At 37.3% G+C, this 27,400-nt stretch overlaps 1 protein-coding gene and 1 pseudogene across 11 annotated transcripts; both read left to right on the top strand.

Moving 5' to 3' along the window:
- Window positions 1-390: 390 nt before the first annotated feature.
- Window positions 391-4,015, top strand: LOC103700782 (small ribosomal subunit protein uS9 pseudogene; annotated as a pseudogene). Of its 2 annotated transcripts, XR_003384480.3 has the most exons (3): window positions 391-908; window positions 3,001-3,728; window positions 3,810-4,015. The product of XR_003384480.3 is annotated as a small ribosomal subunit protein uS9 pseudogene, transcript variant X2 (transcript). The 2 variants fall into 2 exon arrangements; XR_015972126.1 differs by having other exon boundaries at window positions 3,001-4,015.
- A 7,926-nt stretch (window positions 4,016-11,941) lies between these two features.
- On the top strand, window positions 11,942-26,929 carry LOC103700793 (uncharacterized). Of its 9 annotated transcripts, none has more exons than XM_039130018.2 (11): window positions 11,942-12,332; window positions 12,896-13,072; window positions 14,268-14,468; window positions 14,678-14,800; window positions 15,177-15,214; window positions 15,292-15,415; window positions 18,589-23,556; window positions 24,125-24,250; window positions 25,076-25,183; window positions 25,273-25,415; window positions 26,286-26,929. In XM_039130018.2, the coding sequence occupies exons 2-11, from the start codon at window positions 12,995-12,997 to the stop codon at window positions 26,515-26,517; spliced, it is 6,141 nt and encodes a 2,046-aa protein (XP_038985946.2). In that variant the 5' UTR covers window positions 11,942-12,332; window positions 12,896-12,994; the 3' UTR covers window positions 26,518-26,929. The 9 variants fall into 9 exon arrangements, with proteins under 9 accessions (XP_038985946.2, XP_088565004.1, XP_017696771.3 ...); XM_088708878.1 differs by having other exon boundaries at window positions 11,942-12,205; XM_088708877.1 differs by having other exon boundaries at window positions 11,972-12,430.
- Window positions 26,930-27,400: the final 471 nt, after the last annotated feature.

The raw sequence follows: 27,400 nt of genomic DNA on the forward strand, positions 1-27,400 counted from the left end.
CAATGGTAAGGGATAGAGGGGCCTTCGAGGCCAAGTATGTTTTCTGTGAAGTTAACGGGGATGCGGATTGGGTGGCTGCTTATGGAGCCCAGTCAATTCTCCAATAGTACCCTATGGGCTAGAGATGGGGAGTTGCCCCTGGCCTCAGAAGTATTTTATTTTTGGATTTTATTGGGTGCATTTGTACTCGTCAGGTAGGTTCCCCGCTTCAGCAAGGAAAAAAAAAAAGAAAAAAAAAAGTGAAGGAGTGTTTAAGCAAAAAAAAATTTAAGAGAGAAAAGTGAACGCATTGATAGGTATCCGCCACATGTCAATCACAGCCGTCCAATTTGTGTCTCCGATCTGCGACTACGATATGAAACCCGCATTGATAGCATTCCTCAACATCAGGCACACATTTCTGAGGTTCAGTTTTCTCTCCTCAACATTGTCTCCGGCGGCAGCGATAATAGCGGTGGCGATGGCGTCAGAGTCGGTGCAGTGCTTCGGGCGGAAGAAGACGGCCGTTGCGGTTACGTACTGTAAGCGCGGCCGCGGCCTGATCAAGGTGAACGGGAGCCCGATCGAGCTGGTGAAGCCGGAGATCCTCCGCTACAAGGCCTTCGAGCCCATCCTCCTCCTAGGCCGCCACCGATTTGCCGGCGTAGACATGCGCATCCGCGTGCGCGGCGGCGGGAAGACCTCCCAGATCTACGCGATCCGGCAGAGCATCGCGAAGGCGCTGGTGGCCTTCTACCAGAAGTACGTCGACGAGCAGTCCAAGAAGGAGATCAAGGACATCCTCGTCCGCTACGACCGCACCCTCCTCGTCGCCGACCCCCGCCGCTGCGAGCCCAAGAAGTTCGGCGGCCGCGGCGCTCGCGCCCGCTTCCAGAAGTCCTATCGTTAGTTCCCCATTCCGATCTGTGGTGGGGTTTTACTCTATCCCTCTCTCTCTCCTTTCCTATCTCTTTTGTTCCCCCACAAAAGAAAGAGTCTCTTTTATTTTGATGCTAGCTCTCGATCTTGTTCAATTTCGTGTTTTGGATGAAGATGCCAGAATTTTGGATTAAGCTGTTTTTATAGTTAATTGTATGGTTAAAATAGCTCTATATCTCTGTTCTATAGTATATTTGATATGTTCTGTTTCGATCCTATTGGAAATGCTATCAGTTGTCTCTTTGTTCTTTAATAAGAATATTGTGCTAAGACTGTGATTGGATTGCATCTTTAGGTTATTAAATTGCACTTGTCGCCCTGTTTTTCATGTCTTTTGGCTATTGGATTTGCTTTTATTAATTAATTATATGTCCAGCTGATTTTAGGCTTTTATTGTTCAAAATTTAGCATTCGTTTGACCATTTTGGTATATGTTTTTTTAGTGCAAACTGCTTCATCTAGACATGGCATTGCATATGAAATTTTGGACAAACAGTTAATTTGACATCGACTACAAATAGGTAGTGGCATAAGGTTGCTTCTTAATGTAGGCTTGCTGCAACTTGGAAGCTTGATCTAGACACAGCTACTTTGAATACTAGCAACCGGTCCTTTCTCAATGGCTATAGTTATCTATATATATTCTTCATAAGAGATCCCCTTTAATGTCCAGTAAATTGCTTCATCTTTTTTGCTTTCCAAGTTTCAGTTTTTGATCCCTCGTTAGCCAAGAAGTTCAGTAAATTTTATCTAAACCCTTTTACACCAGACTAATTCTGCATCTTGCTCGCCAAATATTTTAACCATGGATGGTCTAGATGCTTGATACTTTTGTAAAAGGTTAATTCTCAATAATTCTTCACTTTCCTCCATAAACCCTACCTAATATTTTGATGTCTAAACGCCCTCATCTCTTTTCTCATCAAATCCCTTTCACGACAACCTTTATATGATTCAAGGCCAATTAGCAACTCAGTCGGTATCTTGCTCATGTTTCATTTCCTAAATTTACTGTTAAATATCTCATCATTTATTTCCCTGCAATTCCCCCCCACCCCCCACCCCAATGTTTACATTTGCTGGGAATAGTTAGAAGCAAAAATTTAACATTTGCTAACCACACGAAACCTGGAGAATTACAATTGAACTAACATGAAATAAGTTTTAAGAGTCCTTAGCGGGAAAATTTAAGAAAACTATTGGTGAGATTCAAACTTCAATTTCTTAGCATTTTTAACCACATAAAACCATGGAACATTACAATTGAACTCAACCATGAATTGAGTTTTAACAATGTTTGGTGAAAAAATTTAAAAAAAACTATTGCCAAGATTCAAACCTCTTTTCTTCGCCATCATCTTATCTTCAATACCGACGCCCTTTCATTCTCATTCCTTATTCTTTTGTTCTGCTTCCTTTGAGCAGCTTTTCCCCCTCGACTTCTGACCTTGTCCTTCTCCACCCACCTTTCCCGCCTGTTGACAACAATTCAAAACCTCCTAGCCACTCCATACCAAAATTGGAGCCTTGGTGCATGTGGCCCATTATCTGCGAAACAACAAAAACAGTTGGTCACAAGATCAGTGGTCTTCTCCACCCATTAATAGCTTATTGTTGTGCTTTTCCTTGAGGATGTTGCCATATCCTCTATCTCTTTCTTCGTCAACCCTATTAAAAAAAAAGGGAAAAACAGAAAACGCCACATTAGTGAATGCAATTGATTCATGTAGAAGAAGTGAGATCAGTGGGTGTGCAGCACAGGATGAAGGATGAGAGCCTGATCTAAGCAAACCCCTCCCTGCCTTCCAATGACTGCATATCTGTAGTGTTATAGCAAAAGTCCATGCCAAATTTAAATTATAGCAAAAGAACAATTAAATTTTATTGGGATAATATAATCTTTAAGTTGTCATCAAATGTTGAACGATGGAATTTTAGATAGACCTACAATTGTGGTTGCTGGAAAATTGTCTATTAACTGTATTAGTCACCATGAACAAATGATATAAATTCGAAAACTGCGTGAAGCTACTTGTTGATTACCATTTTCGAATTGCTCAACTATTGAGTGGCTGTCTGCAGGAGCCACCAGTGACCGGATACATGCATTGACTATTTGGCAAATCAATGTTTCAGTGATGGTGAACCTTGATCAGTATGTGGGTATACTTCTTAATCTATCCTATCTTGTATGAAGCATCTGTTTAGAAGACTGCATGCTTACTACCATTAACAGTCGGTAATCACATTTCCTAGCTTAAGATCTCAGGGCTGAAAAAAATTGTATTTGCTTTTAAGAGCTATACTATCATAGGCAATTTGCATTGTATCATCTTTAGCCCCTGGATATCGAACGCGATGCCAGGGACTACAAACCTTAATCTCTCCTCCCAGGCCATCAGGTGCTTAATTCACTCGGTAATCCGGGTTGGAAAAAGTTGACTCAAGTCTGATATCAGGTGACCTGTTTATTGGTCGGATGGTTCACACGATTCTGACCAAAACCTGTATCTGATCCAATGTGGAAGAAGTCGCACTGACTATTTGAGGAAAGGGGTGGCCGCTCTCTCTCTCTCTCTCTAGGCAATTTTGTAGTGAGTCAAACATATTGTTTTCATCTTGTCGGGCTGGTTGTTATCTGTTTATCGAACGAGTTGAACATGTTATTTAGGGTGGCATCACTTGTTCAGAAAAGTGGTTGGATCAAGACTTGGGTGTTCTATTTGTTTATTAAGCAGGTTAGGTTTGAATCGGCCATTATCTTCTAATGCCCAGCCATGAAGAGACATGAGCATGATGGTGTTATTATGGTGAGGTAGTTCAGATGCAAGATTCCTTGGATATTATGGTGAATTTGGTTCAATTTAACTCATTCATAGTTTTTCTTCTAGGAACATGAGCATGATTGTGTGACTACAGAAGTATTGAAAACAAGAAGGTGAAGTTGCAGAAATGAAGTTTAAATCATATTCATTTTTGGTACTGGCAGTTAAGAGAAACTACATGATCAAAGAATTCTTGAAGGGATTCTTTTCCTATCTTTTGTTGGCTATGACTTACGATAAAAGAAAATAAAAAAAAAAGCTTGATTAATCAAGTTGGCTTGTTCTTATTCAACCTACTTGCTCCACAACGCAAAGGAGAAGAGTTTTTTTTTCCCCATATTCTCTTGGTGAAAATTTCCTTCGGCTTCTTGTTTTTCACTTTTTTCCCCTCCTTTTCACCGGAAATTTAGAGTTAGTCAACCATCTATCATAAAAGAAAATTGGTCTTCTACTTGAGTCCTTCATTGTTAAGTCCATCTTAAAATTTAGCGTGAGCTGATTGGTTGAGAGGAGAAGGACTTGGCCAATTTAAATGCTAACAGATCTGTTTTTGAGAGGGGGATGTTGCATAAAAAGATTATTCAATTATTGATTTTGGAATAAAATATTGGAATTTTGTAAATTTTTCTTTGTTGCAAAACAGTACATATTTAGGATTTCTCCAATAATTTTTCTCTTAGATCAATAGATGGTAATTTAATTTTGCTGCATAAAAAAATGGATGCTAATTTAAATAAACGTATGCTAGTTATTCAGAATATCAGTTGTTCGGATGTTTTGAATATACGTATGTCCATCTCGTATTTAGCTCTAGGAACAAAATTATCAAAAAATCTCTCAATATGTATTGTTCTTATAAAAAGAAATCTTTCGCTACAAATACATGATCAAGTGAAGTTTTTTATGCAAACTTTACCTTGGAAAGGAATGCACAATTCATTATCAGGAAAAAATTAAAAAAAATGCAAATTGAATCGGCTGTTAAGAGCAGCTGAGGCATTTGTTCCACAAACTTTTGGACCTTATCAAAGTCATAATTTTTTGATTGAGATGATGACTTATAACCACTACTGTTTCCTTAAGAATTAGGAGTTCTTCCAACATAGTTATACATTAAATATCGATTAGGGCTTTTACTATAATCGGTCTAGGACAATCTTTGTCTCAGGTAAGCATAGAGTTCATGAATGATGAACCTTTCCATATCCATATGACTCACACCAGGTACTATGAACACTTTCGAAATCCTGGTGACTCTAAATTTCTTTGAACGTCTCCAGTTTTGGGCCCCCACGGCGTCAAAATCTAAAGCCTTTTGCTTAGAATTAATTAATTTGGATCAAAAACTCCATAACCCAACATCGATTTCAAGAAATAGTGAAAGGAAGTGGAGTTTGATGATAAGAAAAAAAGGGACACCTCCATCCAGAGATCATGTTCCTTGTTTGCCTTTCCAAATCTATGAGGGCTGCCTGTTGGTCTAACCCACCGGAATTTTGGGCGATTTCCACCTGCCTGAAACAAAATACAAAACACAATATATTCAAATTCATGTTAGAACTGAAGGGAAAAAAATTTGCGCATATTTTACCATCAACCACTTGTTCAAATGGTATCATCTCTTGCTCCTTTGAAGAGGACGGGTTGGATTTCCAGACCTCCATGGAGTGAGGTTGTTTTAGATTAAAAAAACCCTTTATGGGTGGGGTGGGTATGGGTGGAAGGTTTCATTGAAAATATTTGACCACTTCAATGATTTTTTTTTTGTAAAAGCTTTCATAATTTCCCTACAAAAGTAGTATCATTCAATTGCAATAGTATTAGAGCTGAAATCGGATTGGATGCTAATATATTTATATTCATATTTGTTTTGTTTGATAAATATAAATATGGATACGGATGTTACTCAGATATAAAAATTTATGTCCATATTTGTTTTAAACGGATATAAATACAAATCGAATACCGAAAGTATGAATATAAATACTAATTTAAATTGGATAATTAAATTTATGACTATAGAATCAAAGATATTATTAAGTGGATGATAAATTAAATTAATAGCATGTTAGTATAATCATTTATTTTTCTTAAGTCATTTAAGTCGGTTGTTATAGCTGAGATCCTTATCAGATGGTAGCACTCTAACTTGAAACATCACATAATAAAGAAGTCCTCTGGCCGGAACGTATCCGGCAGGAGACCCTCCAATGCCTAAATTGGTGTGGTAATCAGGGAACAGGAAGAGGTTGTCTTTCAATTTGTAAGAGCGTTCTTCTTTCTTACCTACTTTGTCTTTCTTTTTGTGTATATCCGGTAAAGAAGCCTATCTACCATCAGAGAATTAGAATATGTAGGTCCACTAGAAGTGATTAGCTTGAGCACAGCCTGAACATCGGGCGTGAACGCTTTGCATGCGAATGACGTTCTGCTTGTCAAACCGTGGGATCTCGATAATCACTAGGTCCTCCGGTTAGGATGCGACCAACTGTGGGGAGCTTTTAATATGCAAGGTCACCGCTTCTGATCCACCATGTGTTAGTGTCGTGGCATGTTTTAATTGGTTGGACAGCTATAGCTGATTTAGAGGCATATCACTATCTATCTATCAAGAGAAATGGACTCAACAAGCATACCATTCCGTTGGGATATATTTGGATTTAGTTCAGGGCGCATTTTGTCAAAGCCCGGCCTTTTTCCCCCGTGCCTAACTAGACCCAACGTGTCGCTTGGGGTCCGGTTCAGGTCCTCTCCCAGAGTCGACTTGTCTATTTAACATCAGGCTCCGGTCAAAATCAGGTTAGGCCTCGGTCTGATGCGTGCCGGCCCCACCCACTTCTCCCCGCCGGGAGAAAGAGTCTATGAATCGTTAATTCATTATCCTATGCCCTTTTCCTTGGATCCTTATCCCCACTCCGCACGTCCCTTACTTGAATTCCGAGCGAGAGCACTTACCGCAGGATCCAACTTGGAAGATCTTATCTTCTTAAAAGACCGGTAAGATATTTTGTGTCTCAAAGCTTATCAATTAGACATGGTAGGATGTGCAACTTTGCAGAAGCTGATTGGTTCGGATGAACCCGGTTGATGTATTGATGTATTCTCCCTACATTGATGTGGATCGTACAATTAGATCCATTTGGTGACTCTTGGCAAATGGTTTGCATGCGAGTAAAGTAGCATTAGCTGATTGGCCAATCTCTGGACCTAGTATTCTGTGTTTTGGGGCCACGCTTAGCCCATTATTGACCTCTAATAATAGTTGTGATTTTCATTAGTTGGCTGAATATTTTTTTTCCGCTAAAACAGCCATTTCATATATTACGAGTACGAATACATCCAATAAAATTTAAAAATAAGTTACGGAATGCCCTAGACAACTTTTTCTCTTCGGCCTATAGCGCTCCAAAATGGCAGGTTATATAAGCAGCCATCGAGTTTTACAGCTCCATTAGCATCTTTGAACACATATTTGGCCTGAAAAAAATCATTTCGACTTTTACCATCGTCCAAATATTTCGAAGCAGGATGACTCCTCCATCACCACATGGCCCTTGGAGTTGGCTTTTCTTCTGAGAGCTCTTATCCAAAGTAGTAAATATCGCTCCACTTTCATTTGATGCGGACATGCCGCATGGCAATTGTACTTTTATTCCCAACGAGATCTTGGCATATCCGGTATGTGGGAGGAGAGATGCCTATCCAAAGAACCAACTGGGATTCTAATTTTTTGAGAGAAGAGATAGATGGCTGTGATATTTGCAATCCTCTCTTTTTCACCACCAGCTTTTTGATGCCAATTTCTTGAAAACGAAGAGTCTACGGCATTCAGAAATTCTTGGAAAGGGTAGGATGGACTGCAGGGTTAGCCCAGGAAGAATTCAGAAATTATTTGGAAAAAAAAATCCTATATCAAATGGCTAAAGGAAAGAAGGGTGATAGAAAGAGATTAAATTTTTTTTTTCTCCCCATTTTTAGTTGGAAGATCCAGAAAGAACTCAAAAGTTGTTAACGATGGTGGCTCCAGCATCATGGGGTAACTATTAACTAGTCTATCTAAACAATGAATTAGAAGCCTATGCAGATATCTTAGTTTGTTGCCGGTCTTTGTCATATAATTGACCACCATTCCATTATTGTACGGATGTTCATGTACTAAATGACAAAGTAAAATTATGTCATTGGCTTCGAAGGGGGAAGAAAGAATAAAAAGAGTATCCATTATTAGGAGTTAAAAGAGTATTTTGTCACCATATGTTTTCGAAGGGAAGGTTGGGTAAAAAGCCCAACCATTCTTGCTAATGACACAAATTGACTGTATGAAATATTTTTGATCTTCATAATCTCAAACAAGTATATTAGCTATTAGATAATTTTTAATTTTGTCTTTAGATATATTTTAGTAAATAGCAATCAAAAGTTTGGGATTGGATTCTCAAATGATATCTAAATTTGAACCTAGATAATTAAAATAGTGAACGAAATCTAATTTAATATCTTTGTCATTGATCAAAACCGTGGATGGAGCAAAGAGAACCGGGCCGAACTGATCAATGGTTTCATCACCCATGGTCTAGCTCAATGATTGCATCCTTGCCACTTTAGCTGAATCTGTGGCTTGCCCACAGATATTTATGGATAACTTTCCAATAGATGGCAGACCTGAAAGGTACTTAAAACTGTTGCTTTGATCTGCTACAACCTACCGAATAAAGAAGAGAACTTCAATAAAACCATCCCTACCAAGTTCTATAAATACCAAACCGATGACCTCAATCCACGATATATAGAAACCTCACAGAAGCCTCAACCTTTGAAAAGAAGGCCTGAAATACTCTTTCTAGGTCTAACCATGATGTCTGTGGGAGTTAGCTATGCCCAACTCTATGTTCAACAAGAGCACTACAAGGAAAAGTTGAAGAAAAAAGAAGGGGAGAAGGCGGCCAAGCGAGAGAAGGGCTCCAAAGGGAAGGTCCATCCCAGTGGCCCGGTGATGCCAAGCCCGAACCCTTGAAAGAAGGCAAGGGGGGATGAAGGATGCTTGCCTGATTTACTGTAATTAGCTATTTCCAACTAGTTTTTGCGTTCAATAACAGCTCATGTAAAGTCTTAAACTTTTTGTTTTTAATTGTCCAAATTTGGTGGGAGTGGCCTTTATCTATCCATCTATCTATCTATCTATTGTTTTTGGAATTTTCTTTCGAAGGGTGAAGAGGAAGGATGGAATTTGAGAGAGTTTTTCAGCAAAAGACTTTTTGGAGCATTACTTCACACACCATATTGTTATGTTATTTCTGCGAGCTCAATCCAATTTTCCAAGTGCTTTCCTCCATGTGAATTATTTAGACCAAATTCATCAGCTTAGCAGTGAATCAGTCTAACGACAATAGAATATATAGAAAAAAAAGAGATGCAAGCGGAAAAGAAACAAAATAAAAAAAGGAGCAATACAAATATATCCCTTTGTGGTTGCTTTGGTCCTGGTGGACCTAATCCAACCAATAATTTCACCTCTTGTATACAAAGCTCGTTGCAAGTGGGTCAAGCATATGAGAATCAAATGGGGACGTGCCTAATGGGTCTTGCACCTAGGCCTTGAACTAGTTAATATAGTGTTTAGAAAAATTAGGCATGGCTCATAAGGAGTGACCTGATGTTTAATATAAATTACAACTAATTTTGTTAATTGGTGAGAGTTGTAATTTATTTTGTACCCCTGGTTGATCCTGGTTAATTTGTGTGGAAGCTATTCGTTACAAAATATTTTGATTAGTTACCTGAGCCGATTTGTAAATATGGATCATGAGATTTTATCTGCAATATTATCAAAATATTGGTATCAAAACTCCCTTTCTTTAATTACGCTCCAACTGTGCATTCGTGCTTCTCTCTCCTTCTCTAGGACTTTCTCAGGATTTTTTTAATTAAAAAACTCCGTACATGATCTTATCGTCACAACCGTCCTGTATTTTTTATTATTTTTTTTAAAAAAACAAATCTATCGATCTCATGCTATGAACTGGAGTCACGTGATCTTTGTCCCTAGACGACTGGGTTATCCGCAACAGTCCACGTGTCTGTTTCTACTCCTCCCGCTCACTTTAACCGCAACCACTTTGGGCCCACGAATCCCTCAAGCCCATGTGAGATGCTCCCGCGTGCACTGCAACCGCGAGTCGCGCAATAAAATCGGAAACTGTTTTAATTTTTGAAAGCTAAAAATATTTATTTTAAAAAATAAATATCATATTATATTGTTATACTATAGTATCAATATTATATTATACTATATTGTAATACTATTATGCAGAATAATAATATTTTAATATGTAATAATATATAATATTATATTGTATTATACTTCGATATGAAATACTATGCAATATTTTTTATTATTATTTTATTATATCAAAAGTATTTTTTTTATTTTGATTACAAACTTTACGATATTTTAAAAATATAGTTACCAAACATTAAATAGCTTTTTTCTACAAACCCTACCTCCAAATGCTCTACTTTCCAAAAACTCTATTTTTAAAAGTTTTAGAAACTCTAAAAACTCTTTTGCCAAGTGCAATTCTAAATAAAGCCTAAGATGGTATACGATTAAGAAGACATGAGCAGTTTTAATATCACTGTCTGGATTAAATAATGAAGCAGAAAATGGATACATATACTACTGATTAATATTTACGATAGTTTTGTACAGTCTCCCGTTGTATAATTAATCCGTGCTAACTGTTAAGTAAGCTTATTGGTACGCTACATTACTAGATGCATGACATGTGCTTGATAAAATTTAGCATTGGATGGTTGATTCAATTCTCTATTTTGAATTATCACAAAAAATGTTTCACGCCTTCTCAATACACTTTCAATACTTGTATTTCGTAACCAAACCTTTATTTATTTATTTTTTTTAAACACCAGCAGTTTGTTCCAAGAATTAGATCTACATGTACATCGATGTTAACTTCCTGTTTTCATCCAGATCTTACAATTTTCCAGTGAAATACTACAAGGACATCCATACTTATAAGGAAAAAATACGAAATTTGCCATATTCTCCAAAATTAAATGTCCATGTCAATTATAACGGTTAAAATAAAAACTTTTATCCTTAGAAGGCTTAATGCTTGTGAGCTGGATCGCCTGTTTTAAAAGACGAGACTGTCCCATTACTTACATATACCGTTGAAACTGCACTTGAAAGGCTCCTAATTTCTTATCTAACACAAATTAAGAAATCAGCTGCAGATAAATATTTTTTTCTCCCTTCCTTCCCACTAATAAGTATAACCTGATCATTCTGTACTTTTGTACCATTTTTTTCATACCACACATTCTTATTTCTGTATTTTGGAAGAGGATAACTAGCAGACTTAAATACTTGTTAGGAAATATAAAGTTAATTTATAATATTTTCTTCTATCAACATGAGATCAATCATGTCTACTAAATCTATATTTTTTAATTAACATGAGTGATTTATGTATTATGTGGACTCATTTGTTTCGTGGAAATAATATTTTTTTCAGAAAGTCAATGTTTGGATATATGATATTTGAAAAAATAATTTTTGCATATTTGATTTAGTATGAAAAAAAGACATATTGCAGACGAACATTTACATTTTTACCAAAAATTATAAAGTATTTATTATATTTTAATAAAAAAATTATATCTAAAAACTTAAGAATATATTTAGAAAAAATTATCTTAATTTTTAGCTGATAAAAATTAAATATTTCTATTTTCCATATAATTTTTTTCCCATAAAATATAAAAAATTTATTTTTACAACAAATTATTTTTCTATTTTTTAATATAAAATTTCAACTAAATATATATATATATATATATATATATATATATATATATATATATATATATATATATATATATATATATATATATATATATATATATCCAAATACCAAACTCTTCTTCCACCTTTTACCATCTCTTCCCACAGACCAAACGAGTTTAACTTGTGCAATAAAACGAGCTTGACAGGCCTTTCCTCGATTCTGGACACTGGTCAGTCATTCATTTACATCTTCTACTTCTGCCACCCTCGTTTTCCGGAAGGTCTAGTTCCTTCAGCAAGGGTGTGATTACAAACAAAAGGGGGTGACAGTAGTACCGTAAATTAAGCCACAGCATGTCAAATTTGTCTTCCTTTCTGCGAGAAAATTACGGGCTTTGGCGGGACGTCGTTGTCTTGTCCCCTCCCTCTCGTGTACGTACGCCGTATCTCCTCTCTCTCCATCCAAAACCTTCGCACCAGGTCACCCATGGCGAGCTCGATCGAGCCTTAGACTTCCCTTACGAACCACGGGAGGCGAAGCCCCAATGCCCCAAAAACCTAGCCGCATTTCCTTTTCCACCGGCCTCTCGAGCCTTCTCGAGGACGGCTCCATCGCCCTCGGTTGATCTCAAAGCACTAGATCCGGGATTAGGTACTAGCGCGGCGAGCTGTCCCTTTTTCTCCACTCTCCCTCTCCACTTGTAGGGTTTCAGTTCTGCTGTCCTCCTGAATCTAGAGGGATCGTTCGGGAAATCCAGCCGCGGTTGCGGGCGTCTCAGGTTTGTGTCGGGATTTTGAATTCGTTGCTGGGATCGCACTGCTGGCACTCTAAGTTTTTGGATTCAGTTGTTGTAAGTTTAATTTGAGGAGTGTTTAGGTGAGATTCTAAATAAAGAGCTCTTTTTGACTTGCATTTGATTCTGTCATAGGGGAAAAGTTCCGAGCTTTCATGGAGAATCATTGCATTCTTTAGTCTGTCGGACTGATTTAGTTCTTTTGGTTCATTCCCGTAAAATTTGAGCTTCTTTGGGGAATCATTTTGCGGGATCTGATCAGAATTCGGGTTCTGTCAGATGTCGTTTCTCTTAATGAGTTTACCATTCTTTGGTTTTCTTTTTTCTCTTTTTTTGCAAGCAATGTCATTATTTAAGTTTCGGAGGAATGTTGCATTTCTTGAGCAGTTCAGTGCGAATTTATCTTCTGGGTTTCTCACTTTTTACTTGCGTTCAGTGTATTTACATGGATCGATCAGAAATTTTTGTTGAATTTCAAAATTATTGTTCAAGTATAAGGGTATAAGGGTTCAGAATGTTGATTTGCCCTTGTTTTCTTGCTTTTCTAGAAAAGAAATGGGCTTCATGGTCTTGGTCGTTCGGTTCATGGGAGATAATTAAAGAGGAAAGGTGGTGTTTTTAGCTGTTAAATAGCTGGTTCTGAGACAATGTCGAGGATTCCTAAGTGGACGGCTGAAAAGACAAAAGTGAAAGCGGTTTTTCGGCTACAGTTTCATGCTACATGCGTAAGCTCTGCCTTTACACAATGGCTTTTATTTGTTTTTCTTTCATATTAATTTAATTGTTTGTTAAGTCTCAAAGATTGGGCATGTATCTTTGTTCACATGCAATCTTGTTCTTTATCCTTTCTTTTTATTCTTTTATCAAGTGATCACACATGCACGTGATCTTTCTTTAGTTGATTCTTTACTTGTTCATAGACCTTCAAGAAGCTGTATTTGAAAACTAAAAGATCCCGAGACTTTTTGTTTACTATTTTTGGTTAAAAAAACATCTTGGGCTCAAAAGATTATCTTTCAAATTTTCTTTGCTTACTTTTTCCTCATCTAAGCCTTACTATATATGGCAATATTTGAAGTGCTTTTGTGTAGTATCTTGCTAAGGGTATTGTGTGCATTAGAGCCTCAGTCTTTCGAGTATATGAAATTTGAGAAGCCACTGGCTTTTTTGCTTCAATGGTTTGTGGTACTTCAGTTCTTTTCCCTGCTTGCATCTTCTTTATATGTTCGGGTGTCAGCTTACTCACTGGCAAGGAAGGATATATTGATAATTCATCTACATGTTGACACAGCATCGAAGTTTAATTTTGGGTTTAAAGCATTCATTCCCAATCTATGAAATGTTTCTACTGTGAATTTTGGCAAGTGGGTTGGTTCTCCAACTATAGTTTTTGATCAAAATTCTCTCTCCTGCTTCACTAGGTATTTGTCACAGTGATAAGAGCTAGGCAGATTTCAAAAATTATTAAATTTTAATGTCATGCATGTCCATAATATTTTATTATCGACTACTGGCACCACTGACCATGAATAGCTTGGATATTGCCATCGAGATTTTTACTGTTCTCATTGTGAAACAAATGCAGAAACCATGCCTTAATTGGCTAATCTTTCACAGGACCCACCTTCATGAGCTAGAAATATGATATAGAGCTTAAAGATGTATAGTTTTAGAAAGTGCTCTGCTTTACATGCAAGGCATGTCACTGTTATGAAACCATTATGCATTTAGATTAACAAAGTCTGTCTTTTATTCTACTAGAAGGGCTAATGTTCATCATGATCTTCATATGTATTGCTGCCTTGGGAAATATGGATTATGGAATATGGTAATTTAGATCCAGGTTATCACTGGTGCATCCGTTTCTTAATTCTCTGCATGACTTGGGAGATGAAAACAAATTCTCTCTGCTTGTTTCAGATTCCTCAACCAGGATGGGACAAATTATTTGTGTCCTTCATCCCTGCTGATGTAGGAAAAACGACTGCAAAGACAAACAAAGCAAATGTGAGGAATGGAAATTGTAAATGGCCAGATCCAATCTATGAAACTACAAGAATTCTGCAGGATATGAGGACCAAAATGTATGATGAGAAGTTATATAAGCTTGTGGTGGCAATGGTATTCAACTCTTTTATAGCCATGGTTTTTCCATTTAATATCATTTATAGTGATACTATCACTATTTTTTTTTTCCTTAGACTTCTGATCTGAAAAGCTTGTGCTTATATGTTCTTTAATGCTTCTCATTGTCTGAAATTATATGCCTGAGGCGTTTACTAGTAATTAGTACTCACTCCATGTTTCGGTGATCTTCTCAATATAACCAGGGATCCTCTCGGTCTAGTCTTCTTGGGGAGGTCAGTATCAACCTTGCTAACTTTGCAGATGCACTGAAGCCTTCCTCTGTTGCACTACCTCTTCATGGTTGCGACTTTGGGACAGTTTTACATGTGAGAATGCTCTCGATTTTTGTTCTTTTTCTTTAGTTGCAGATGGTTTTATCCTTTGTAGTCAAATTCTAGTCAAAGACGAAAGTTTTCTATTATTCATTTCTTAACTTATGATTGATCATCCAACAAGATGTCAGGTAGTGAGACCAAAGCTTGACAAATATTTATTTATATTTGGCGAATGAATTCTTTTGTGTGCTTCTCACTCTGTTTTTGTGTTTAACACTGAAAAGAAATTGCAATTATTAGAGTGTAAGATGTTTTTTTAATTTTCAATCAAGTAATGCCTTTCCTTTCTGTGGATTGTGGAACTATGAAATGGATTGTTAATATATGGTTTCTCTTTCTAAAATATGGTTGTTTCTCTCTATTTTAGGTCACAGTACAGCTCCTCTCCTCCAAAACTGGCTTCAGGTACTGCTTCAGTAACAATACAATCTGGTTTTTGGTAACATTAACTACCAGTCTTATGCCTGGTTATGTTACATCAGAGAATTTGAGCAGCAAAGGGAGCTTAGCGTGAAGAGATTTCAGACAACATCAAGCCAGAGAAATCATGATCTGGATGAAAGTGTAGAAGCACTATCAGAGGCAGCCAGTGAACAGATAGACAAGGTTTGGTAATATTTGAACCGCAATAATTGTTAGTTTCAAATTATTTTAAGTTTCCAAGTATCTGCTATTTTCTGCTTTACTTAACTGATGACTCTATCTGTCCAACTGTCTAATTGCACCTTTGATATAAAATTGGAAGAGCACTTCTAATATTCATTGTTAGGTTGACATTGGGTCTACTCAGAATTTTGCTTGATAAAATTAAGTTTTTTACTGTTATTGATCTACTTAGATAATATTTTCTTAAGAGAGCAGAAGGATAAAAGAATATTCATCTGTAACACAGAAGCTAACCAGAAGAAGGCCTAAGAGTTCATTTGGTGATATCCAACACGTGACATCATTTTCTCTGATTTCTATTTCACTTAGCCTCTTAGCTCTAGCAGTATCATTGATTGATGGGAAGATGATCGATCAATGCATTTACTTTGAGGGTTCATTTTACTGACTAATGTTTTTCTTGAAAAAATTCTCTCTTGGGGAGTTATCTCGAGATTCAGTATAATAGACTTTTTATAATTCATAATTTTGGATGCCTTTTGCTCAATTCTCAAGAGCATATTTTTTACATAACCATCCTCCAATTGCCCACTTAGTATATTCCTTGAAATTATATAATGTGCTTGACATGGTAGGATGGCAACATCCTGTCAATTTATCCTCTATTTCATTCTCCACTACATACAATCAGATGTATATCTTTTGCCTTCTAGGGGAAAAATGGCTGATATGTCCCTCTGACAGTTTTAGTGCCCTCTCCATGAAATGAAAAAGGCATGCAGAACTTACTGTTGTTCTTATCAGTAGAATTGTGAACTTTTGGTATTCTGATACTTACCGTCCATTATGCTTATGCTACTGGTAAAGTTATGCAGGCAAAATTATCATGACATACAATATGATGTTTATTAGTAGCATTTGTGCAATTATTGGAGTAGATAATGTTATCTGGCTGCATCAAACTTCTAGATGGACTAGAAGTGCATTTTGAAGGGTTTAAAGGACTTGTTATTGATTAAGAGGGGGTCATTTTTGGTGTTTTCTTGAACTTCTAATGGGACATATTATGGTGATATGTGTATGCCCTAGGGGTTGTTTAGTAGAGAACTGAGCTTACAAATATTGCTGGTCGGCAAGGTGGCTAAAATGATTAAACAAGTATTACTATCTCGAACCCTTAAGCAATAAATTTTTGATGTGTCTAAATGGACTATTAAACAGGTCAATTATTCAAAGTAATGCAGACTAAAAATCAATCCATGCATAACTTTATTGTCACTTGCAGGAGTACGATCAGTGAATAGAAATCTTAACAAATAATAAATACAAGTTTAGGGTTAGGGGTAGTGGTGGTGGTAGTAGTGCAAGAAGCAAAAGAAGGGAAAAAATAAATAAAACTTGATTCATGGGTAGAAATAAATGAATACAGAGGAGAAATCCTAACATGAAAAGGAAGAAGTAGTAAAAGATAGAAATACAGAGAGAATTGGGGGGGGGGGGGGGGGTGAGGGGGGAGTGAGAGGAGATAGACCTTCATCAATGGTTTATTGGAGTGCCTTGCTTATTGTGAGAACAAATGCTAACCGTGTGTGTAAATAGGAGCAAAAGGTCAATTTTCCTTTATCTTACCATAGTTATGTGTACTTATGTGAAACAAATTCTAGGTTGATGCCAAAAAAAGAGCCTTGTTGAAATTTTGGGAGTAGAGGTTTAAAATTTATCTTAGATCTGGACCATGTGGATATACTGCTGAAATATGAAAATAAGTTTAGATTTTTCATTGCAGAATCCGCATGGTATTCTATGTAAACTCAATGTTCAAGAAAAGATGAAGAATGAGGTTAGGAGAAGTACACACATGCACATACACTTGTATCCCATCTCTTAGGGATGGCCTTGCCTTTAAAAAATGTATAGTTCACGGAGGATTAACACCTACCAAATCTAGAATTAGTTTTAACAATTAATTTAGCTAAATTGATCCTCACTTGTAAATCAGTCTTATGACTAGATGGTGGAACAGATGTGGATGCCCTTAAACCCATTAGCCCCTTCAAGCCATGATAACTTGGTTTAAGTGAGAGTGTGAGGTGCTTTTAACATCTCTAGAAGATTGGTCTTAGTGAGAGGCCCTAAAATCATGTCTTTTTTGAGATTAGGAGAGGGCAGTCCTGCTTTTTTCCACCCAATACCCACCTCATCCCTCGAGGGCTGATCCAACTGGAATCGAACCCTTGCCCCCTCATCTAAGTGGCAAGGGGTGATACCTTCAAGCAAGGGCTCGATGATCCCAAAATCATATGTCAAATCAATGGATGACAGGATTTCAAGTTAGGACTTGTAAGATATATGACTGTAATTTCATCTAAAATTTGTAAAAATCAAAAGTATATTCTAAACATAAAGATTCAGTTGGGCCTATACCCTTAACTAAGCCCATGTCAGACCATCTAGTCATTGTTGAACCATGAAAATTTCATATCTCCTGGTTCCATTGCTTGATCCTTTAATGATGCAACTCTTCAGTTCCTACTTAAGTATTTGTTATCTTTTTTAGTTCTATATTGACCTTCACATTCTCATTTTATTATTATCTTGTAGTCGTGCATATTCGTCCATGAAAAATGAGGACATTTATGTTTTGTTATGGAATTTTTCCCTAGACCAAGGACATGAGGTTATTGTGCCAAAATCTAGAATTGCTTGTACAGCTGCCCATTCTGGCTTTATCCATGAATGTGTCTAAAACAAGGAAATGTTCTAGAGTGCAAATTGTAGCTAAGCTGTATCTACTACCATGGCTTGAAGTTTCCTGACATTACTCAGAACATGGAAAGCATAAGAAGATAAACATGCATCCTCTATAATCCAGCGCTTATTTTACCATCAATCTTTATTTTTGAGCAAATCTTGTACTTTCATTGTTGTTATGCTTTTAAAGATTGAAGAGATATCTAATTCCCTACAGGAAGTGGTTTACTTTCAATCTATAGTTAGGAGTTTCGGGTTGCTCTGTATGGTTACCGTCTCCCTAGTAAACTTGGTACCAGATTTGAATTTGGATGTACTGCCTTCATGGTTTGGTGATCATGAATATCTGCTGAGTACTAATAGCATATAATATTTGGTCACGTTTGCTAATGGTTGTAAATCTTTGTGTCATTTGGAAATAGGTTAGTGCAAGGGTCAGGCTTAGAGAAGATTTTGCAGGGCTTCCTTCACTTGAAGAGGTGGGGGAGTCAAATGAAGATTATGCAGACTCAGCTGCTGGAGTTGATGGTTCATCATATACCGCAGATATTTTATATGCTGAAAAGAATGACATTTCCTACACCCATGAAATTGATAACTTTAATAGAATAATATCCGGTGATGTAGGTGAGTTTTCCCTTGATCACAGTCAGAGCCCTAGACCTCAGAAAGAGGACCAGCATGGGAGTCGGCTTTCTACACAAGGGAGCAATGATTGGACACATGGGTGGAGTTCAGACTACTCTATTGATAATGATCTAGCTACAGCTTATGAAGAAAATAATAGACTCAGAGTAAGATTGGAGGTAGCTGAGTCAGCTTTTCTACAGCTGAAAATGGAGGCAACATCGCTACAACACATGACTGATGAATTAGGTGCTGAAACACACAACTTGGCCCAGCAGCTTGCAGTTGAGCTTGCTTCGGGAGAACAACTGACTAGAGAAGTCTTGATATTAAAATTGGAGTGTTCAAAGCTTAAAAATGACCTTGAAGAAATAAAATCTGTTAGAGTCAAGCAGCAAATTCCTGAAAGGAGAAGTCATTTTCCTCTAAAGATGACATATGACTTGGTAGATACTTCATTTGATGACAAGCTTGGGGATAATGTTCTTTCTGCGGATCAGGACTGCATGTTTCATAATTTGCAGGTCCAATGGCTCCAGGATATGTTGATTATTGAGGGCAAAGTTCGAGAAATTCAAAACAAGGCTTGCCTCGGATACTGTGGAAGTGATTTTGGTCTTCATGGTGATTTTGAGGTTCTTGAATGTGTTCTCCATAATCTTAAGCAAAGTATTCTTAAAGGACTGGGTTTGGAAAGATCTTGCAGTGACTTTCATTATCCAGAAGTTATGGTTCATGGTATTAGTGTTTCTCATCAAGTATTTCACGAGCATGAGCCTCTCAGGAACAATCCAGCTGCTGCAAACAAGATGGAGGAGAAAATGAGTGAACTCTTACAGAAACTGGAGGACTCCAAAACTGAGAAGGAAAATCTCACCAAAAAAATGGACCAGATGGGTTGCTACTATGAAGCATTTATTCAGGAACTTGAGGTTAATCACAATCAAGCACTTAAGGAATTGGAAAGCCTTAGAAATGAACATTCTTCTTGTCTTTATACAATCTCTGTTCTCCGAGGTCGGATTGGAGAAATGAATGAACAGTTGATGAGGTTTGCTGAACATGAGAATAGCTTAGAATCTCATAGCAAGGAGCTTGAGAGAAGGGCTATTGCTTCAGAAACTGCACTGAAAAGGGTCCGTCAGAACTACTCTGTGGCAGTTGATCGTCTACAGAAAGACCTTGAATTACTCTCTTCCCAGGTTTTGTCCATGTATGAGACAAATGAAAACCTTGCAAAGCAAGCTTTCAGAGATGCTCCCCAACTCTTTTACAAGCATTACCCTGAAGAAAATTCAGAAGAGGCACGCTCATGCACGAACAAGGATCATGTCTTGACTTCATTTCATCAAGAACAGTGCAAGCCAGTTTTTCCTAGAATGCAGGCAGAAACTGGTTCTACAAAAGCCGACCTTGAATCATCTCAAATGCACAATGGTGCATCAGAGCATATCATTTACAAAATAGAGAGCGAAGTCTCTCAGAGAGGCATGCCCACAAATGTCGAAGTGCAACCCAAGGATGAAGCATATGTAAATGGATTTGCATCAGAGAATTTTGGGCATGATACTTCAGAACATGATATTATTCAGGTGAAGAAAGATCTTGTATTTTGCAGCGATCTATCTCCAGAGACTAAGAGAAACAAAGAACTTCCTGAAAGATCCATCAGCCAAAAGTCTAAGCATGATTCTCAACTATCTGATGATGCTGAACCAGTTCAGACTTGTAGTGAAACAGGTGACAACCAATTGGATGATTCAAATGACCTAGAAAAGATGGGACCATCAATTCATAAGCTGAAAGACCTCCTCTTAGAAACAGAAGTTGAACTCTTGGAAATGCATATGCATAACATGCACTGGAAAGTTTTCTCAGATGTTTTACAGGAAACTCTTTGTGATGTATATGATGGGATTAGGCACTTGAAGGACAAGATGGTCGAACTTGTACAGCAACTAGAACATTCGACTGCTATGAATGAATCCTTGATGCTAAAGTTGGCAAATGCCTTAAATGATGCCAGAATAGCGAGGGAGGATGAAGCTAAATGTGTCTGTAAATGTAATGATCTGTCAATGAAAAATCAAATCTTGGAAGCAAAATTGGAAGATGTCTCAGAAGAGCTTCTTGCTCAAAAAATTGCAGAGAATGAAAAATTGATTCTGGAGTACAGAGCTTATGAAAGTAAATCTAAGGCTTTTGCTGAAGAAAGGAAGAAATTTGAAAACTTGCTAAAAGAGGAAAGCCTGCAAAAAAGCAGTCTTCAGAGTGCAATTAGCTGTATGATTGATGACTCTAAAGCATTGAAGGAAGCATTTGATCAGCAGTCCTCTGCAAATGTTGATCTGCAGAAAACTGTTACTTATCTTCAAGAGAAATTGGCGAATTTAGTCACAAATTTGATTCATTGCAATGAGAAAATCAGTGGCTCAGCTTTTGATGGCATAACTCTACAACAAGATTTGGAAAACAAGAATTACTTTGCTGTCTTCATATGCTTTGAACAGTTCCAGAAAGAAGCATGTGAGAAAATACTCCAGTTTCTTCAGGAGAAGAAAGAGATGGAAGAACAAAGAGATATTGCTAAACTTTCACTGCACAAGACGGAATCACAAATGCTTCAAATGAAGCAGATGTTTGAATCTGACTTAGAAGAGATAACAAAGAAGCTAGATTTTTCCAACACACTTGTAGAGAAGCTTCAGCCCGAATTGCAAAATGTTGCAGAGAAGCTAAAGATTAGCTCAGAAGCAGAAGAAAAAAATGCATCAAAAAATAGAGAGTTGTCCTCAAAACTTGCAGTTCTGGAAATTGAACTACAACATGCTACTGATGAGAACAGGGATCTTGCTCAGCAGCAGCTGCTGGTATTTGGGAGTGTCAACGGGGAACTTCAAAGGACTAAAATCAGTCTTATGGATTGCATGCAGGAAAAAAGAGCATTGATGATGTCTATACAGTCTGGAAATGAGGCATCCACCCAGATAGAAAATGAGCTTAGAAGTCTAAAAGAAACCTTGCAATGTACTCATCAAGATCTGCAGATTGAAAGAGGATTGAGAGAGGAATTTGAGGTCGCAGTTACAAATCTTACGTCGCAACTGATGGAGAAAGATCAACAGTTGCTATCTTTTGAAGAACAAAAATCTGAATTGGGCCATCTCAGGAAAAGGTTTTCAGATATAGAAACAACAAATGTTGGATTGCAGCATCTTCTGTTGCAGAATGAAGAAAACCAAAGAAAAGTAGAGGATGAGAATTTGTTTCTTCACCTTAAAGTTTCCGACGCGGAAAATCACTTGGAAGCTATGCTTGAAAACTCATTAGCTGCTGAACTTAAAGTTACATATTTGAGAAGTCAATTCCACACCAGGATGCAGGATCTTGTTGGCCACCTCAAGGCATTGGAGAGGGACCTTCAAGAGCTTCATTTAAAGCATACAGATGCTAAAGTCTTGCTTGAAAGACATATAGCTGGTAAAGCACAATTAGCTGATGAAAATGCAAGACTATCAGCAGCTCTGCAGTCATTGAAATCTGAATTTGCAACTATAGTTTGTGAAAAAGAAGGCCTTGTGGATTACATAAACAAATACAGGGCAATATGTACTGAAGATGCAGATAAGAAGGCTAGAGCGGCAACTATGGAAGTTGAGAATCTAGAAAGGCAAAAGTACAAAGATGAAATTTGGCAGCTGAAAAATATGCTGGTCAATGTTGAAGAAGAGATGGATAATTTGAAATTCTCTAGATGCGAGCTAGAAATTATGGATATAATACTCAGTTCCAAATGGGATGAACAGCAAAGTCGAATATCATTGCTTGAGGAATTTGTTCATGAGTTGGGGAAGTTGAGAGAGCAAAACAATGAGCGTAGTTACAAACTCTCTGAACAAATTTTGAAGACAGAAGAATTTAAGAACCTTTCTATCCATCTTAGAGAACTCAAAGATGAAGCAGATCCTGAGTGTCATCAAGCTCGTGAAAAAAGAGAGACAGAGGGATCATCATTTGCCATTCAAGAATCACTGAGAATTGCTTTTATCAAGGAGCAAAATGAATCTAAGCTTCAAGAGCTAAGAAATCAACTGTACATCTCTAAAAAATATGCAGAAGAAATGCTATTGAAATTGGAAAATGCTCTTAATGAAGTTGAAAACAGAAAGAAAAATGAGTTTGCCCTTGCAAAGAGAATTGAAGAGCTGTCAAAGAAAATCTTGGACTTGGAGACTGAGCTACAGACAGTTCTGACAGATAGAAAAGAATTAGACAAAACTTATGACAGAATGAAGGCTGAACTGGAGTGTACTATGTTAAGTCTCGACTGCTGCAAGGAAAAAAAGCTTAAGCTTGAAGCTTCCTTGCAAGAGTGCAATGAGGAAAGGACAAAAATCAGAATTGAACTCGGCTTGGTGAAACAATTTTTAGAGAATATGACATCAACAGAAGATTTCCAGACACTAGGAGACCATAAATCTGTTATTCCCAATGTTGCATCAATTGGGCAACTTTTGGGAGATAGCAGTTCTGGTTCTGGTTTATCAGCTGTCTACCAAGAGACACAAAATTCAATAGGTATCTGTTCTGGAAAAGATACTGCAACTGCCGCTACTATGGATCCATTATATAATGTAGACAGAGACAAACTCCTGACCATGGGTTGCATGTTGAGCTCATGCGGAGATTTGGAAGATGTACAACCAACATGCATCAATGAAAACTTACATCTGACTCATCAATTAATCTCACAGTCCTTGCAGGTAATTTCATTTATTTAAGCCAGAATTTTTCTTTAATTCTTAGTGTTACCAAATATATTTCATACAATTTGGCAAGGCAATGCATAGCATGTAAAGTTCTCACCCTTGCTAGAAAACAAAACTCATGCATAGGAATTTATAGCAACATCTATGCGGCTTCCCATAATCCATATCATTTTTTCCAAGTCGGCCCTCACCTACATCAGAATAACTCACTGTTTTCATGCAAATGGAAAGTGGCTGAATGAATAGAGGGATGTATGTGATATATGATTTGAGGAAATGTGGCGTCTTTGTGGGCATCCTCGGTCTTGCATATCCCTCTCAATGCATATTTTTCTGCCACTTGCTTGTTTAGAACATTCTTAAAAAATCAAAGGCCAGGCAGAATGATAAAATCGAAAATCATTTAGTCTAAAAAATCCTTCGATATGACGACATCATCACTATTACATGGTTTTGGTTAATGAAAGGTTGTTTTACTTTAAGAGTAGATGTAGAGGTTATAGAACTAGTCAAGTTGATTTGATGGCATCATCATTATTCCATTTTTTTAATTATTTGATAGGATTCCAAAAGTGCACTTGAACCAGAGGCTGTGTTGAAGAATCATATGGAAGACATTGCTGGTTTCGAGGAGCATGTCAAAGAACAGCAAAGATTGAAGGCAGGCATCGGCCTCCTTGAAAAAGAGGTATCCTGATGTCTAAGAGTTCATTAAATAATTAACCATCCAATTATGATGCATAGCATCATTTGTGGTAGAAGCCCCTTCGCAACATGCTCTTGTTAAATCTGCATCATCAAGATCCCACATGGAGAACATCTCTGGAAATTTCTAATGATTTCCTGTTTATCCCCATAAAGTAACATGTCAAACTGCAAGAAGTATCTTCTTTTCTGATTCCTTTTTTCTATGTTTCTACTAAATTATTGAAGTGAATTTCTTCCATAAGCAGACTCCTAATGGATGTCAGACTGCAAGCCCAGAGGGGTTCGGAGCTAAAAGTGGGGGCAAATGTATTTACATGAATGGTAGTGAATCTTTAATCAGATGGCTGATCATTACCATCCATGTTAAACTAGGATGCATACTGTTAAAATTGGTTAGTGGAAACTCCGGAGTAGTTTTGGTAGAGGATGAAATGAGGGCCATTTTAGATGTCTAGACATTTGCTGTTTCATCAAGCGGAGAAAACGAGGGCAACTTTTTTGTGATGATTTAGTCATGCAAGATGGACTTCAGATGGCCTAACTTAAGAGGATATAGATTTAGGCTGGAGGATTATAGAGGTGAGAGACATCAAATAACAATTACATGATAGTATGGATAGGAATCCACTTCAGTTTTGGAGGGTTTCAGATCATAAATATTCATGGTTTCAGATCATAAATATTCATGAATGACGAAGGAGGTTCAATATACTGATCCCAAGTGGACAGGCTTAGTCATGCTATTCATGTTTATAGTTATTCTTATTTGCCTTCAGTCTAAGGAATACTGGCGCTGTACTTGCAGCTGGAAAATCTGAAGAATGAGAATTTGTCTTCTTTTCTTCCACTAGAAGATCATCATTTTGATCCATCCCTTCAGTGTTTACGAAGTGAATTATCACAGCTAGAGATGGTGCGTATATTGTGATTGCAAAAAATGAAAAATAGAAAGCACTCTGTTGTCTGTCATTGAACAGTTTTTAACCAATTCCTCTTGATCAGGCAAATGAACATTTGGGAGGCATTTTCCCTTCATTTAAAGAACTTCCTGGCAGTGGCAATGCATTGGAGAGGGTTCTTGCATTGGAAATTGAGCTTGCAGAAGAATTGCAATTAAAGGAAAAATCAGACATTCGCTTTCAGAGGTAAATGCATTGCTTTTCTTTGTTGTTGGATTCCCATGTCCTTCAGTTTCAGTGCTTGATCATGGGATTGCATATTTCCTTTTATTATCCTTTCATTCCATTTTCCAAGCATGCTCTGCTGTTGTTCATGCATCTCCATGTCTCCTATTTAGGGCTGTCAACTTGATGCTAAGGTTTAAAATAACATCCTTTGGAACATTAAGTGGCTGTTATAATGATTTCAGCCCCCCTCTAGTATGCTACATACATACATACATACCGTGTGCGCATAATTGTATCATTAAAATATTTTCAAAATTTAAACTTTTATACCAAGTTTTCCTCCCAAAAGAAAGCACCGTCCTTTTTTTAATTAGATATGAAAATAATGCTGTTATTCTTCAGTTACTGTCCGTTCTTTTTCGTTATAACGGTAGTTGTGTTTCTAGTAAATAACTTAGAATCACAAAGGATGGGGTAAATAACAGTTGTTATAACAGAAACATTGCTTCATGCTCCCTCAAGACTTATCATGACTTTCATCCAGATTTTTGCTGTGTCTCTTCTTTGCAACCTATCATATGACATCTGCAAACTCTGCCTCATTTAGGCTGACTCTGATCTCACTGTGAGAGGGAGCATTGTTAGAATTTGAGATAGGGCAAGCTGGAGCTGATAACCATGCCAAGAAAGATTTCCACCAAACATTTTTCAAACATGCCATAGTTGCTAATTTTGGGATCCTCATCCAGATTGAACTATGTTTTTTCTTGCCTCAAGTTTCCAGATGCAGCCATATAATCCATCAGAGTTCCTATGATGCCAAATTACTGCACACTCTTGATAGCTTACATGCATCATACTCATGTTTTCTTCCTTTGGTTTATTCAGCTCATTATTGAAGCAACAAAATGATAAAGCAGCAATATGCCAGAGCTTCAGAGACATCAATGAACTAATACATGACATGCTTGAGTTGAAGCAGAGGCATGTTGCTGTAGAAACTGAGCTGAAAGAAATGCAGGGTCGATACTCGCAGCTTAGCCTGCAGTTTGCTGAGTTAGAGGGAGAGAGACAGGAGCTTATAATGACACTCAAAAACAGAGTACCTAAGAAATCATAACCCTCTATTGGTTCGCAAGTGCCAGGGTGGACCAAGCAGTGGCAGCCAATATGTCACTAAGAGTCACTACCCTTTTCGGGAAGAGAGAATATGACAACTAGAACAGCCTCCATCTTTGTATGGGGATCAGGGAAGCAGTGAAGCAGGAGATATATATGTATATATTTGAGTATAAGCTTGGTTTTGAAGCATCAAGGGCAGAGCTTTTTCTTGGGTTGTGAATAAGATAAGCTGCTGCATGTCTCAGTTGTGTCCAAATGTGATGATTAATATGTTCCAACCAAAGCATACGACTGATATATGATTCATTTCTTGTATACCTCATGTAATTTCTTGTATTTTATAGCACATATAGAAATTCATTATTGATCTTGTAGCAAGTAAAGGATCTGCAGTTTAATTTGCTTAAAAATGTCATGACTGGTGCTTGCAGTACTGCAAGGACTTTCTGTTATAGGGTACTAAGAGATCAGTTGTAAAACCTTGATTTATAAGATATTAACTGTAGAGCTCCAAATGAAAGAAACAAAGGAAATAAGCTTATCAAATAGCCATAAACGATAGATAGAAATTCATGTGACCATAAAATTCTTGTTTTATACAAGGAGAAGCCAATGAAGCTGGGATTTAGATTCAAGGGGTGGGAAACCAAAAGGTACTACTGGTGAGGAACTTGATGAAGCTTGCTACTGGAGGCCAAGTAACCAGACAGGACAGAATAAAAAAAAAACAAACAAAAAGGTGGAAAAAATGATGGCTGCCACTACTGCATATAAATGTAGCTATTCCTTTGATGAAGGTTATAATCAGTCCATCTAAGACGGCTTAAAGCTGATGATATTCACTCTATCATCACTCTTGAAATGAGGTACCTAGATATGAG

The sequence above is a fragment of the Phoenix dactylifera genome, chromosome 12 (assembly GCF_051530095.1).
Source record: "Phoenix dactylifera cultivar Ajwa chromosome 12, Ajwa_hap1_PhDact_Kaust_v1.1, whole genome shotgun sequence".
Classification (NCBI taxonomy): domain Eukaryota; kingdom Viridiplantae; phylum Streptophyta; class Magnoliopsida; order Arecales; family Arecaceae; genus Phoenix; species Phoenix dactylifera.